Below are 14,761 nucleotides of genomic sequence, written 5' to 3'. Positions count from 1 at the left end.
TGTTTTCTGTTGTTTTTGTATGTGTGTGATGGTCAGGGCGTGAGTTTTGGGTGGGCAGTCTATGTTTTCTGTTTCTATGTTGGTTTTGGGTTGCCTGGTATGGCTCTTAATTAGAGGCAGGTGTTTTGCGTTTTCCTCTAATTGAGAGTCATATTTAGGTAGGTTGTTCTCACTGTTTGTTTGTGGGTGATTGTCTCCTGTGTCGTCGATGTCTGTACCATACGGGACTGTTTGGCTGTTCGTTCGTTTTGATGTAGTCTGTTCCTGTCCGTGAGTTCTACGTGTAGTTATGTAAGTTCATGTTCAGGTTTCGTCTACGTCGTTTTCTTATTTTGTAATTTTCCAAGTGTTTTCGTATTCGTCTTTGTGTTTCAATAAATATCATTATGTCATCATACCTTGCGGCGTATTGGTCCACTGATCCTTCTCTCCTCTCCTCGTCTGAGGAAGAGGAGGACAACAGCCCTTACAGTAGGTATCAATCTTATTCCTGTATTGATGCTTTGTTTGTTTGATGGTCCGTCTGAGGGCATAGCGGGATATCTTATAGGCGTCCAGATTAGTGTCCCGCTCTTTGAAATAAGGTACATCTGTTTGCTATTTTTTTATATATTTCCAAAAATGTCTAAAAACATGTTTTCATTTGTCATTATGGGGTATTGTTTGTAGATTGTTTGTAGATTTTTATTTATTCAATCCATTATAGAATAAGGCTGTAAAGTAACAAAATGTGGAAAAGTCAAGGGGTCAGAATACTTAAACGATGACACTGTACAGTGTAACTCTGAGTAGGAGGGCTGATCTAGGATCAGTTTTGACTTTTGAATGAGATTACATGGACCGGGGGATCTGATCTTTGATCAACAATACTACTCTGAATACGAGACCTGATGCTCTCAATTACAGTGAGTCAACTGGGTTCATGGAAGATCAGTGGAGTGAATAGTCTCCATAGACAGTCAGCCGCTGAATCTCAGGTTCAGCGGCTGACTGTCGCTGTATCTAATTGGCTACAGTTAACACACGTTCTGCTGAACAGAAGAATAAAAACATAACACTCTCTGATTATCAAAGTATGGAGGCATAACAACTTGACGAGAAAACAACAACGTCATGGGTCTTGGGTTAACTTACAGTCTACAGCGAGGTGGTATAGAAGGAAAACACAACACACAAAACAAACCAGAATAGAACTGTTTCATATTCTAACAACTACAAAACAGGGGCGCAGAGGTGTGGGGAGACAAATGAAAAAAGAAATACAAGAGATTGGGAAACTTTCATCCTCCAGGCCTGTTCTCTATTGATTCTGACAGCTCATCAACATCACTTCAGATGTGAGAACACTAGAGTACTGTGTGTGACAAGGTTGTGAACAACACTCAACAAGGCAGCGTCTTGCACTAGGATACAAGAAGCAGCAGACATCAGACTGGAGAGAGAGAGAGAGAGAGCATGAGAGAGAGAGAGTCAAACTGTCTTCCTACGATAACCCATCCAGGATGGAAGTGTGATGGGGGAAAACCTGACGACTGTGCTTAAAATAAGACCAATACTGCAGCAGACATTGAGGGCCGCCAGTTGTTTCACACTTCTTGAGGGGCCTCACGGGTCCTTCCAGTATATGTGGCACTAATAGGCACCACGTTTGACATCGTCAGAGAAACACGGCAACCTGGGAGAGACACGGCTAATGAGGTGGGAACGGGGCCCCTCCCTCCCCTGACCAGACGTATCAATCACAGCGGTGATTATTTATCATCCCCCACACCCATCCTTCTAACCATTGGTGGAAAAAGTACCCAATTGTCTTACTTGAGTAAAAGTAGAAAATAGAAAATCAAATCAAATAAAATGTTATTCCTCACATGCGCCGAATACAACAAGTGTAGACTGTACCGTGAAATACTTACTTACAAGCCCTCAACCAACAGTGCAGTTCAAGAAGAAGTAAATATTTATCAAGAAGACAAAAATAAAAAGGAATAATAAAAGTAACACAATAAGAATAACAATAAGAAGGTTATATACAGGAGGCACCGGCACCGGCACTGAGTCAGTATGTGGGGGTACAGGCTAGTTGAGGTAATCTGTACATATAGGTGGGGGCAAAGTGACTATGCATAGGTAACAAATAAACAGTGAGTGTACAAAAGGGAGGGGGGTCAATGTAAATTGTTCGGTGGCAATTTTATGAATTGTTAAGCAGTCTTATGGCATGGGAGTAGAAGCTGTTGAGGAGCATTTTGGTCCTAGAATTGGCGCTCCGGTACCGCTTGCCATGCAGTAGCAGAGAAAACAGTCTGTAACTTGGGTGACTGGAGTCTCTGACAATTTTATGGGCTTTCCTCTGACACCGCCTATTATATAGGTCCTGGATGGCAGGAAGCTTGGCCCCAGTGATGTGTTGGGCCGTTCGCACTACCCTCTGTAGCGCCTTACGGTCAGATGCAAAGCAGTTGCCATACCAGGCGGTAATGCAACCGGTCAGGATGCTCTCGATGGTGCAGCTGTAGAACCTTTTGAGGATCTAGGGACCCATTCTAAATCTTTTCAGTCTCCTGAGAGGGAAAGGTTTTGTCGTGCCTTCATGACTGTCATGGTGTGTTTGGACCATGATAGTTTGTTGGTGATGTGGACACCAAGGAACTTGAAACTTTCGACCCGCTCCAATACAGCAACGTTAATGTTAATTGGGGCCTGTTCGGCAGGCCTTTTCCTGTAGTCCACGATCAGCTCCTTAGTCTTGCTCAGATTGAGTGAGAGGTTGCTGTCCTGGCACCACACTGCCAGTTCTCTGACCTCCCTATAGGCCGTGTCATCATTGTCGGTGATCAGGCCTATCACTGTTGCGTCATCAGCAAACTTAATGATGGTGTTAGAGTCGTGTTTGGCCACGCAGACATCTGTGAACAGGGTGTACAGGAGGGGTCTAAGTACACACCCCTGAGGGGCCCGGGTGTTAAGGCTCAGCGTGGCAGACGTGTTGTTGCCTACCCTTACCACCTGGGGGGCGGCCCGTCAGATAGTGCAGGATCCAGTTGCAGATGGAGGTGTTTAGTCCCAGAGTCCTTAGCTTAGTGATGAGCTTCGTGGGCCCTATGGTGTTGAACGCTGAGCTGTAGTCAATGAACAGCATTCTCACATAGGAGTTCCTTTTGTCCAGGTGAGAAAGGGCAGTGTGAAGTGCGACTGAGATTGCGTCATCTGTGGATCTGTTGGGGTGGTATGCAAATTGGAGTGGGTCTAGGGTGTCCGGGATGATGCTGTTGATGTGAGCCATGACTAGCCTTTCAAAGCACTTCCTGGCTACGACGTGAGTGCCATGGGGTGGTAATCATTTAGGCAGGTTACCTTCGCTTCCTTGGGCACAGGGACTATGTTAGTCTGCTTGAAACATGTAGGTATTACAGACTCGGTCAGGGAGAGGTTGAAAATGTCAGTGGAGACACTTGACAGTTGGTCCGTGCATGCTTTGAGTACACGTCCTGGTAATCCGTCTGGCACAGCGGCTTTGTGAATGCTGACCTGTTTAAAGGTTTTGTTCACATCGGCTACCGAGAGCGTTATCACACAGTCATCCAGAACAGCTGGTGCTCTCGTGCATGTTTCAGTGTTGCTTGCCTCGAAGCGAGCATAAAAGGCATTTAGCTCGTCTGGTAGGCTTGCATTACTGGGCAGCTCGTGTCTGGGTTTCCCTTTGTAGTCCGTAATAGTTTTCAAGCCCTGCCACATCTGCCGAGCGTCAGAGCCGGTGTAGTAGGATTCAATCTTAATCCTGTACTGACGCTTTGCTTGTTTGATGGTTTGTCTGAGGGCATAGCGGGATTTCTTATAAGCGTGCAGATTAGTCTCTCGCTCCTTGAAAGCGGCAGCTCTAGCCTTTAGCTCGATTGGGATGTTGCCTGTAATCCATGGTTTCTGGTTGGGATATGTAAATACAGTCACTGTGGGGAAGACGTCATCAATGCACTTATTGATGAAGCTGATGGTTGAGTTGATGTATTCCTCAATGCCATGTATTCCAGTCTGTTATAGCAAAACAGTCCTGCAGTGTAGCATCTGTGTCATCTGACCACTACCATATTGAGCGAGTCACTGGTACTTCTTAAGTTTTTGGTTGTAGGCCGAAATCAGGATGATTTAATTATGGTCAGATTTGTCAAATGGAGGGAGGGGGAGAGCTTTGTATGCATCTCTGTGTGTGGACTAAAGGGGGTCTAGGATTTGTTCCCCCTTAGTTGCACATGTGACATGCTGGTAAAACTTGCTAAAACTGATTTAAGTTTGCCTGCATTAAAGTCCCCACCCACTAGGAGCGCCGCTTCTGGGTGAACATTTTCTTCTTTGCTTATGGCTTTATAGAGTTGGTTGAGAGCGGTCTTAGTGTTTTGTGGAGGTAAATAGACAGCTACGAATAATACAGATGAGAACTCTCTTGGTAGATAGAGTACCTTATAATAAGATGTAGACCGCACTACCTCAGGCGAGCAATACCGCAAGACTTCTTTATTATTACATATTGCGCACCAGCTGTTATTGACAAAAATACACACACCCCCACCCCTCGTCTTACCAGAGGTAGCGTCTCTGTTCTGCCGGTGCATGGAAAATCCCGCTAGCTCTATGTTGTCCGAATCTTCGTTCAGCCTCTGTGAAAATAAGATGTTACAGGTTTTAATATCCCGTTGGTAGGATAATCTTAATCATAGGTCATCCATTTTATTGTCCAATGATTGTACGTTAGCGAGAAGAATGGAAGGCAGTGGGAGTTTACTCGCTCGCTTTCTGATTTTCAGAAGGATGCCCGATCTGCGGCCCCTTTTCCGACTTCTTTTCTTCACGTGAAAGGCATGGACCTGGGCCTGTTCCAGTGAAAGCAGGATATCCTTCTCGTCGAACTCGCCGGACTTGTTAAAGGAAAAAGTTTTTTCCAGTCTGCAGTGAGTAATCACTTTTCTGATGTCCAGAAGTTATTTTTGGTCATAAGCGACAGTATCAGCAACATTATGTACACAATTATTTACAAAAATAAATTACACAAACACAATTGGTTGGGAGAATGTAAAATGTCAGCCATGATCTTCAGCTCCAACTTCAAACAGAAATTAACAAAGTCACACAGTAAAATATTCCTTGAGTAAAAGTATTAAAGTGTTTGGTTTTAAATATACAAAAGTATAAATCATTTCAAATTCTTTATATAGAGCAAACTTTATTTTCTTAAATTTACAGATAGCCAGAGGCATGCTCCAACACTGAGACATAATTTACAAAGGAAGCATGTGTTTAGTGAGTCCAGTCCGCCAGATCAGAGGCAGTAGGGATGACCAGGGATGTTATCTTGATAAATGTGTGAACAAGACAATTTCTCTGTACTGTTAGGCATTCAAAATGTAACGAGTACTTTTGGGTGTCAGGGAAAATGCATGGAGTATGGAGTAATTTTCTTTACGAATGTAGTGAGGTAAAAGTAAAAGTTGTCAAAAAATATAAATTGTAAAGTAATGTACAAATACCACAAAAAATTACTTAAGTAGTACTTTCAAGTGTTCACTGAATGGTTTGATGAGCATGCAAATGATGTAAACCATATGCCCTATTAAAACACTTTATGTTGGTGTTTCCTTTATTTTGGCAGTTACCTGTATGCGTGCGTGTGGGAACATCTACGAAGGCAAAACAACAACGCCCAGCACTATAGTAATATTAAATACAGACTGATGTATGCATGTGGATCCACCTACATAGACAAAACATACAACTTTCAGCACAGTAGCACTAGTACGATACACGGCCACTGAAAACCAGACTTCCCTCGGTACATGCACTTCCCTTTTACAATCTTTCAATATGCATTAATGAAGTTTTAATGAAGTTTTCCGCAATCTATTAGAAATATGGATCCACTGCTGAATCAGGGAATCTGAGGCTCCGAATTGGGGGGTGGTTAAGAGTGTTGGCAGAGAGTTAATACACACACACACACACACACACACACACAAACCGCTAGGCTAACAAAAAGGAGCATCCTCATCATGACCATTACATTACTTAAATCATCTAGCTAACCCTCCCTCTATCTCTTCCTCCCTCCCTCCCACCACTCACTCATTCAAAAGCTATTTATAGCTCTGAGTAGGGAATCGGTACTTCATCACTGGGCTGTCGTTGATTTGTAGGCCTACCACTCAGAGTATTAATTATGTTAGGCAAATCAGGATGTCCTGTAATATTCAGTGTTGAAGTTCATACCTCTAGGAGATGGATGGAATCAAAAACGAAACGCTAAATGGCTACGTTTAACCTGAATGGGAGTCAGAGAAAAATGTTTTGACTGAAGGAAAGATTGTCCAGATTGAATCCAACTGACACTCAAATTACTCCCATCAGGCTAAAGTGGGAAGCAGGATTTTTTAAATAACCGTATATAATTGATTTGAGAGAGCAAAAGAGAGAAAGGGAGAAATAATGAGAAAGAGAAAGTGAGAGAATACTGACGAGAAGCAATTCATTATTTGACGAGAGCAGGGAGAAGAGTAAAAGACTGTTGCTTTCACTCAGTCTCTCTGTTCCCTGTTGAGCTCAAAGTACTTAGCGAATGATTCCTCTTTCAAAATCTTTGAGGCCACTGGGCTTCTGAAGGCCAACACTCCAGGGTATGTCACAACAATACTTGGGATTGTGACAAAGTACTTTGGTCAGACTATTGTCAACAGTATTTTTCAGAGGAATTTAGATGAATAGTCTGTCTCTTAAAAAAAAAATTAAAGATTAAAGTGAAACTTTAAAGCGATACATACAGCATAACTTCAGTTTACAATAGTTTGTGATTAGCACATGCAAATCTAATCAAATCAAATGTATTTGTCACATAAACATGGTTAGCAGATGTTAATGTGAGTGTAGCGAAATGCTTGTGCTTCTAGTTCTGACAATGCAGTAATAACCAACGAGTAATCTAACCTAACAATTCCACAACTACTACCTTATACACACAAGTGTAAAGGGATAAAGAATATGTACATAAAGATGTATGAATAAGTGATGGTACAGAACGGCATAGGCAAGATGCAGTAGATGGTATCGAGTACAGTATATACATATGAGATAAGTATTGTAGGGTTCTAAACATAAAAGTGGCAAAGTTTAAAGTGGCTAGTGATACATGTATTACATAAAGATGGCAAGATGCAGTAGATTATATAGAGTACAGTATATACAGTGGGGAGAACAAGTATTTGAAACACTGCCGATTTTGCAAGTTTTCCTACTTACAAAGCATGTACAGGTCTGTAATTTTTATCATAGGTACACTTCAACTGTGAGAGACGGAATCTAAAACAAAAATCCAGAAAATCACATTGTATGATTTTTAAGTAATTCATTTGCATTTTATTGCATACTTCATTGTCAGAGAGGAACATTAATGCATAAGAAATTAAAATGTCTATTTACGGACTTTACTATTGATAAAATAACAATAACATCTCCTGGCTAGGATACAGAGGAAACTGCTCCTCTCACATCTTCTCCTGTTGTCGATGCCCTTTGTGGTTTTGGAGGTAGACTTGGGTAAATATCTCGTAGGGACAATCAATAGCCTCATTATTCTCTGCCAAGAGAAATCTTTAACTTTCCCAATCAATGCTCAGTGGCCTGTCTTAGGAAAGTCATCCTTAATGATACCAGCACCTCAGCAAGCAAACACTCGAGCTGTTAGCTGCTGTTAGCCTATGCAGTACAAACACCGCCAGCGGGGAAGAAAGTGTTAGAAACCTGTAATTATAGCACAGGCGTCAGAGACTCAGGATAGGAAAAAAAATTCGGCAACAAAAGTGTGATTGTCCAAGCGTCAGCACTAGGGAGCAATTTATTTAATCCACTTCCTCTTTCGTAATTCCATTAATCGAGAATGTATCCACGAAACAAGCTGATAGGCTTTCTGCGTTGTAAAAGGGGGGGGATGAAATAGGCTCATTATTATATGATAGAACCAATTAGGCCTCTTAGTGTGCTTCTAAGTGTACTGCTCAATTGGAGGGAGGGAAGGTGAGGTGAGAGGGAGAACGAGAGAGAATGGAGGGTGCGAGGGAGAGAAGAGAAATACACAGAGAGAGAGGGGGGAAGAAAGAGAAAGAGAGAAAAATAAATAATTGGGGAGGGATGATCAGTGGGCACAGTGAACGCTCGCCAGAAACAGTCTCACGTGCAACTGAGTTTAAAAGCCAAAAATTGATGGAGAGTAACCACGGGCAGATTTGAACTGAAAGAGAAATTGGGATGATGGGTTTTTCTTTACCCCTTTTTGCATAATCTGTCCATTTGTCTGTGAAGCAATGCAATAAAACTGTAGGTTCCCTGAATTGAAGATCCAGTCAGAGGTTTAGTCTGAGTGGTTGTGGGTTTAGTTAGGGAGAGTGCGGTCAAACATGGTTGAGGGATCTGGTAGACCACAGATCTTTATTCTCAGACCGTATTCTGTCAGGATGATTCCAATCATGTGTAGGGCCAGGATTCTTCCTGAACATGTAACCTGACTATGAAGAAGTGTTGGCCCTGTGTTGGCTATAACTAGATGTTTTTCCAAGGGATCATATGTAGGGCTAGGAGTTCAAATCAAATCAAATCTTATTTGTCACATACACATGGTTAGCGAAATGCTTGTGCTTCTAGTTCCGACCATGCAGTAATATCTAACAAGAATTCACAACAACTACCTTATACACACACGTGTAAAGGAATGAATAAGATTATGTACATATAAATATATGAATGAGCGATGGCCGAACGTCATGGGCAAGATGCAGTAGATGGTATAGAGTACACTATATACACATGAGATGAGTAATGTAGGGTATGTAAACATATAAAGTGGAATTGTTTAAAGTGGCTAGTGATACATGTATTACATCCAATTTTTATTTTTTAAAATGGCTAGAGATTGAGTCATCAATGTTAGTGATGGCTGTTTAACAGTCTGATGGCCTTGAGATATAAGCTGTTTTTCAGTCTCTCAGTCCCAGCTTTGATGCACCTGCACTGACCTCGCCTTCTGGATGATAGCGGGGTGAACAGGCAGTGGCTCGGGTGGTTGTTGTCCTTGATTATCTTTTTGGCCTTCCTGTGACATCGGGTGGTGTAGGTGTCTTGGAGGGCAGGTAGTTTGCCCCTGGTGATGCATAGTGCAGACCTCACTACCCTCTGGAGAGCCTTGCGGTTGTGGGCGGAGCAGTTGCCGTACCAGGCGGTGATACAGCCCGACAGGATGCTCTCGATTGTGCATCTGTAAAATTTTGTGAGTGTTTTTGGTGACAAGCCAAATTGCGCGTCACCACGCTGTCACCACGCTGTTTGTGTCATTTCAGTTTGTCCGTGATGTGTACGCCGAGGAGCTTTAAAACGTTCTACCTTCTCCACTACTGCCCCGTCGATGTGGATAGGGGGGGGGGGGGGGTGCTCCCTCTGCTGTTTCCTGAAGTCCACAATCATCTCCTTTATTTTGTTGACGTTGAGTGTGAGGTTGTTTTCCTGACACCACACTCCGAGTGCCCTCACCTCCTCCCTGTAGGCCGTCTCGTCATTGTTGGTAATCAAGCCTACCACTGTAGTGTTGTCGGCAAACCTGATGGTTGATTTGAAGGCGTGCATGGCCACGCAGTCATGGTTGAACAGGGAGTACAGGAGAGGGCTGAGAACGCACCCTTGTGGGGCCGCAGTGTTGAGGATCAGCGGGGTGGAGATGTTGTTTCCTACCCCCACCACCTGGGGTCGGCCCGACAGAAAGTCCAAGACCCAGTTGCAGAGAGTGGGGTTGAGACCCAGGGTCTCGAGCTTAATGACGACTTTGGAGGGTACTATGGTGTTAAATGCTGAGCTGTAGTTGATGAACAGCATTCTTACATAGGTATTCCTCTTGTCCAGATGGGTTAGGGCAGTGTGATTACGATTGCGTCGTCTTTGGACCTATTGGGGCGGTGAGCAAATTGGAGTGGGTCAAGGGTGTCAGGTAGGGTGGAGGTGATATGATCCTTGACTAGTCTCTCAAAGCACTTCATGATGACAGAAGTGGGGCAATAGTGGGGCAATAGTTGTTGGGGCAATAGTTGTTGGGGCAATAGTTGTTGGGGCAATATGGGGCAATAGTTGTTTAGCGCAGTTACCTTAGCTTTCTTGGGAGCAGGAACAATGGTGGCCCTCTTGAAGCATGTGGGAACAACAGACTGGGATAGGAATGATTGAATATGTCCATAAACACACCAGCCAGCTGGTCTGCGCATGCTCTGAGGACGTGGCTAGGGATGCCGTCTGGGCCGGCAGCCTTGCGAGGGTTAACACGCTTAAATGTTTTACTCACGTTGGCTGCAGTGAAGAAGAGTCCGCAGGTTTTGGTAGCGGGCCGTGTCGGTGCCACCGTATTGTCCTCGAGCGAAAAAGTTCTTTAGTTTGTCTGGGAGCAAGACATTGGGGTCCGCAACGGGGCTGGTTTTCTTTTTGTTGTCTGTGATTGACTGTAGACCCTGCCACATTCCTCTCATGTCTGCGCCATTGAATTGTGACTCTACTTTGTCTCTATGCTGACGCATAGCTTGTTTGATTGCCTTGCGGAGGGAATAGCTACACTGTTTGAATTGGGTCATGTTTCCGGTCGCCTTGCACTGATTAAATGCAGTGGTTCACGTTTTCAGTTTACCGCAAATGCTGCCATCAATCCACGGTTTCTGGTTGGGGAAGATTTGAATAGTCGCTGTTGGTACAACATCACCGATGCGCTTGCTAATAAACTCGCTCACCAAATCAGCGTATACATCAATGTTGTTGTTCGACGCTATCCAGAACATATCCCAGTCCACTTGATCGAAGAAATCTTGAAGCATGGAATCAGATTGGTCGGACCAGCATTGAACAGACCTGAGCATTGAACAGACTTGGTCGGACCTGCGGGCGTTTCCTGTTTTAGTTTCTGTCTATAGGCTGGGATCAACAAAATGTATTCGTGGTCAGATTTTCACACAGGGCGAGGGGTGGCTTTGTGTGCATCGCGGAAGTTAGAGTAACAATGATCCAGCATTTTCCCAGCCAGGGTCGCGCATTCGATATGCTGATAACATTTAGGGAGCCTTGTTTTCAGAATAGCCTTGTTTAAATCCCCAGCTACAATAAATGCAGCCTCAGGATATGTGGTTTTCTGTTTACCTAGAGTCCAATGAAGTTATTTCAGGGCCGTCGAGGTGTCTGCTTGGGGGGGGGGGGTCGAAGAGAATTCTCTTGGTAGATAATGCGGTCGGGCATTTGATTGTAAGGAGGTCTAGGTCAGGTGAACAAAAGGACTTGAGTTTCTGTATATGGTTATGATCACACCACGACTAGTTAATCATAAGGCATACACCCCCGCCCTTCTTCTTACCAGAGAGATGTTTGTTTCTGTCGGCGCAATGCGTGAAGAAACCAGGTGGCTGTACCGACTCTGATAACGTATCTCCAGTGAGCCATGTTTCCGTGAAACAGAGAATGTTACAATCTCTGATGTCTCTCTGGAAGGCAACCCTTGCTTGGATTTCGCCTACCTTGTTGTCGAGAGACTGGACGTTGGCTAGTAGTATACTTGGGTGTGGTGGGCGATGTGAACGTCTACGGAGCCTGACCAGAAGACCGCTCCGTCTGCCCCGTCTGCGGCACCGTTGTTTTGTGTCGCTTGCTGGGATCCGATCCATTGTCCTGGGTGGTGGACCAAACAGTCGTATTCCTGGATGTAATGTTGGTAAGTTGACTTTGCTCTTATATCCAATAGTTCCTACCGGCTGCATGTAATGAGACTTAAGATTTCCTGGGGTAACAGTGTAGTACATAAAAAAACAAAATACTGCATTGTTTCCTAAGAACGCGAAGCGAGGCGGCCATCTCTGTCGGCGCCGGAAGTTGGAATCTTCTTGAGTTCTTCTTGAACCCCTGAAATAGGCTACTAGAGGCTAGAGTTTTTCTGGTCAAGCCACTTGCTCAAGGGAAAACTCTTGGCTCTAATTGAAATACTGAGGAGAAGGAGCTTTATGTGACCATGTGACCTGATCTAGAAAAACATACTGGCCCTAATTCATGTTCTAATATAAATACATCCATATCTCTCCCCCTCAAATACTTCAAACAACTAGGTAGGCCTTTGGAGTTCAATTTGGATGGAAAAGTTATTTATACTGGACTCGAATGGCGGGATAATTATTCCTATTTTCCTGTTTACTTTTAAATTCATGCATCCTCATTTGCACAATGTCAAAGTAAATACTATGCAGATGGCTGGAGAGAAATTAAAAGATAACCCCAAATCTGCACTAGCGCTCCTTAGAATTCATCATATTACCATTTCAGACGTCTCTCTCTCTCATAAATGAAGATTAATATGACATATTGGGATTGGTGTGGAAGAATATAAAATTCCCTAGGTTTCACATCTGAATCAGAATAGTGTGCAAATGCAGACTCTTGAATGAAGGTTCAAACAAAAGGTTTGCATATTTTACATATGTCACGCGAGGTGCCTTTTCTTTATGCAGTATGTGTCTCTATTGTTTTTTTGACAATAGAAATTATGGAAATAGCTAGAAAGAAAATATCCGTGCAGCATAACAACTGATCATGAATACCATTTACATGTTCAGATTGCAAAATGAACAATTAAAAAACGTGTCTTTCAGTGGTCCCCATATCTATTCTCATCAAGAACATGTTGCCATTAATACAATGTGTCAACATCACAACTAATCATAAATATTTAAAACATGTATGAATTCCAGTTGAATCGCTCTATCATACCATTTCCTCACACCTGAGGATCAACTAGTTGTTACATGTGGTGCTGTAAAATATGCAACTCCTCTCCCAGTCCCAGTCAAACCAAGTTGTGTGTAATACAGAACACCGTTCAAGGCTAACGATGCACATCCTATGCAATGCATCATGGTCTACATGCAATATGGTACATTATATTCTGCTCAGACAGAGCCTTACCTGAATAAACATATAGTCATCTTGACAAACATGACAAAGTAGAGTCACAATTCAACGGCTCAGACATGAGAGGAAGGTGGCAGGGTCTACAGTCAATCACAGACAACAAAAAGAAAACCAGCCCCGTCGCGGACCCCAATGTCTTGCTCCCAGACAAACAAAAAACAAGCCTTGAGGTCGAAGGAATTGTCTGTAGAGCTGGCCGCACGGCCAAACTGAGCAATCAGGGGAGAAGGGCCTTGGTCAGGGAGGTGACCAAGAATCCGATGGTCACTCTGACAGAGCTCCAGAGTTCCTCTGTGGAGATGGGAGAACCTTCCAGAAGGACAACCATCTCTGCAGCATTCCACAAATCAGGCCCTTATTGTAGAATGGCCAGACGGAAACCACTCCTCAGTAAAAGGCACATGACAGCCGGCTTGGAGTTTTCCAAAATGACTCTCAGACAATGAGAAACAAGATTCTCTGGTCTGATGAAACCAAGTTTGAACTATTTGGCCTGAATGCCAAGCGTAACGTCTGGAGGAACCTGGCACCATCCTTACGGTGAAACATGGTGGTGGCACTATCATGCTGTGAGGATGTTTTTCAGTGATAGGGACTAAGAGACTAGTCAGGATCAAGGGGAAGATTAATGGAGCAAAGTACAGAGAGATCCTTGATTAAATCTGCTCCAGAGCGCTCAGGACCTCAGACTGGGGCAAAGGTTCACCTTCCAACAGGACAACATCCTTAAGCACACAGCCAAAACAATGCAGGAGTGGCTTTGTGACAAGTCTCTGAATGTCCTTGAGTGGCCCAGCCAGACCCAGGACTTGAACCCGATCAAACATCTCTGGAGAAACCTGAAAATAGCTGTGTAGAGGTGATCCCCATCCAACCTGACAGAGCATGAGAGGATCTGCAGAGAAGAATGGGAAAAACTCTCCAAATACATATGTGCCAAGCTTATGGTGGCATGCCCCAGAAGACTCGAGGCTGTAATCGCTGCCAAAGGTGCTTCAAAAGTACTCATAAAAGGGTCTGAATACTGATGTAAATGTGATATTTCTATATTTTTTATTTTATACATTTGCTAACATTTCATAAAGCCTGTTTTTGCTTTGTCATTATAGGATATTGTCTGTGTAGACTGTACATTTAATCCATTTTAGAATAAGACTGTAACGTAACAAAATGTGGAAAAAGTCAAGGGGTCTTAATACTTTTCCACCAGTATGTTGTGATTTCCATTCTATAATGGTGATTGTTTCATACAATACAGTATGTAAAGTTGTAGGTCTGTCACTAATCAACATGATCAGCTATGATCATTCTCTGTGTACAGAAAGCTAAACTGTCTCTGATTTCTAAACTGTCTCTAACAACAGCACCAACAGATAGCTAGAACAAACAATCTCACAATTTCACCTATGTATGACCTTGGGTGGCGTTGCCGTGGCGAGTTATGGAGCTGACACACGCAGGGTGAGAGAGATTAGAGGAAAAGGCCATATTAATCAAGTATCATGCACTACATTTATCAGTGGGGTAAATCCACTGTCACTCTCCTGGGACACGATGCTCTGAACCCAGGTTGGAATGTATTCCTTGACAGACTCTCGCTCTCTTCTATCGTTAGAGGTCTGATAATTGGACTGCGAATGTGGGGCCCTTTCTCTGCTGTGTGTGTGACAGAGAGAGAGAAAGAGGTGTGTGTGTGTGTGTGTGTGTGTGTGTTTGTGTGTGTGTGTGTGTGTGTGTGTGTGTGTGTGTGTGT

At 43.5% G+C, this 14,761-nt stretch overlaps 1 protein-coding gene across 1 annotated transcript in view; it reads right to left on the bottom strand.

Annotated features, from left to right (window-relative positions):
• The window catches only part of LOC129839649 (VPS10 domain-containing receptor SorCS3-like), a 168,935-nt gene that overhangs the window by 6,180 nt on the left and 147,994 nt on the right, over window positions 1–14,761 (bottom strand). Inside the window, exon 6 of the mRNA XM_055907190.1 lies at window positions 4,577–4,652. Within this exon, the coding sequence (XP_055763165.1) occupies window positions 4,577–4,652 (76 nt within the window). The remainder of the gene's footprint in view (window positions 1–4,576; window positions 4,653–14,761) is intronic.

The sequence above is a fragment of the Salvelinus fontinalis genome, chromosome 40, assembly GCF_029448725.1.
Source record: "Salvelinus fontinalis isolate EN_2023a chromosome 40, ASM2944872v1, whole genome shotgun sequence".
In the NCBI taxonomy this organism is placed as follows: Eukaryota; Metazoa; Chordata; class Actinopteri; order Salmoniformes; family Salmonidae; genus Salvelinus; species Salvelinus fontinalis.
This window is presented reverse-complemented; position numbering and strand designations above follow the sequence as displayed.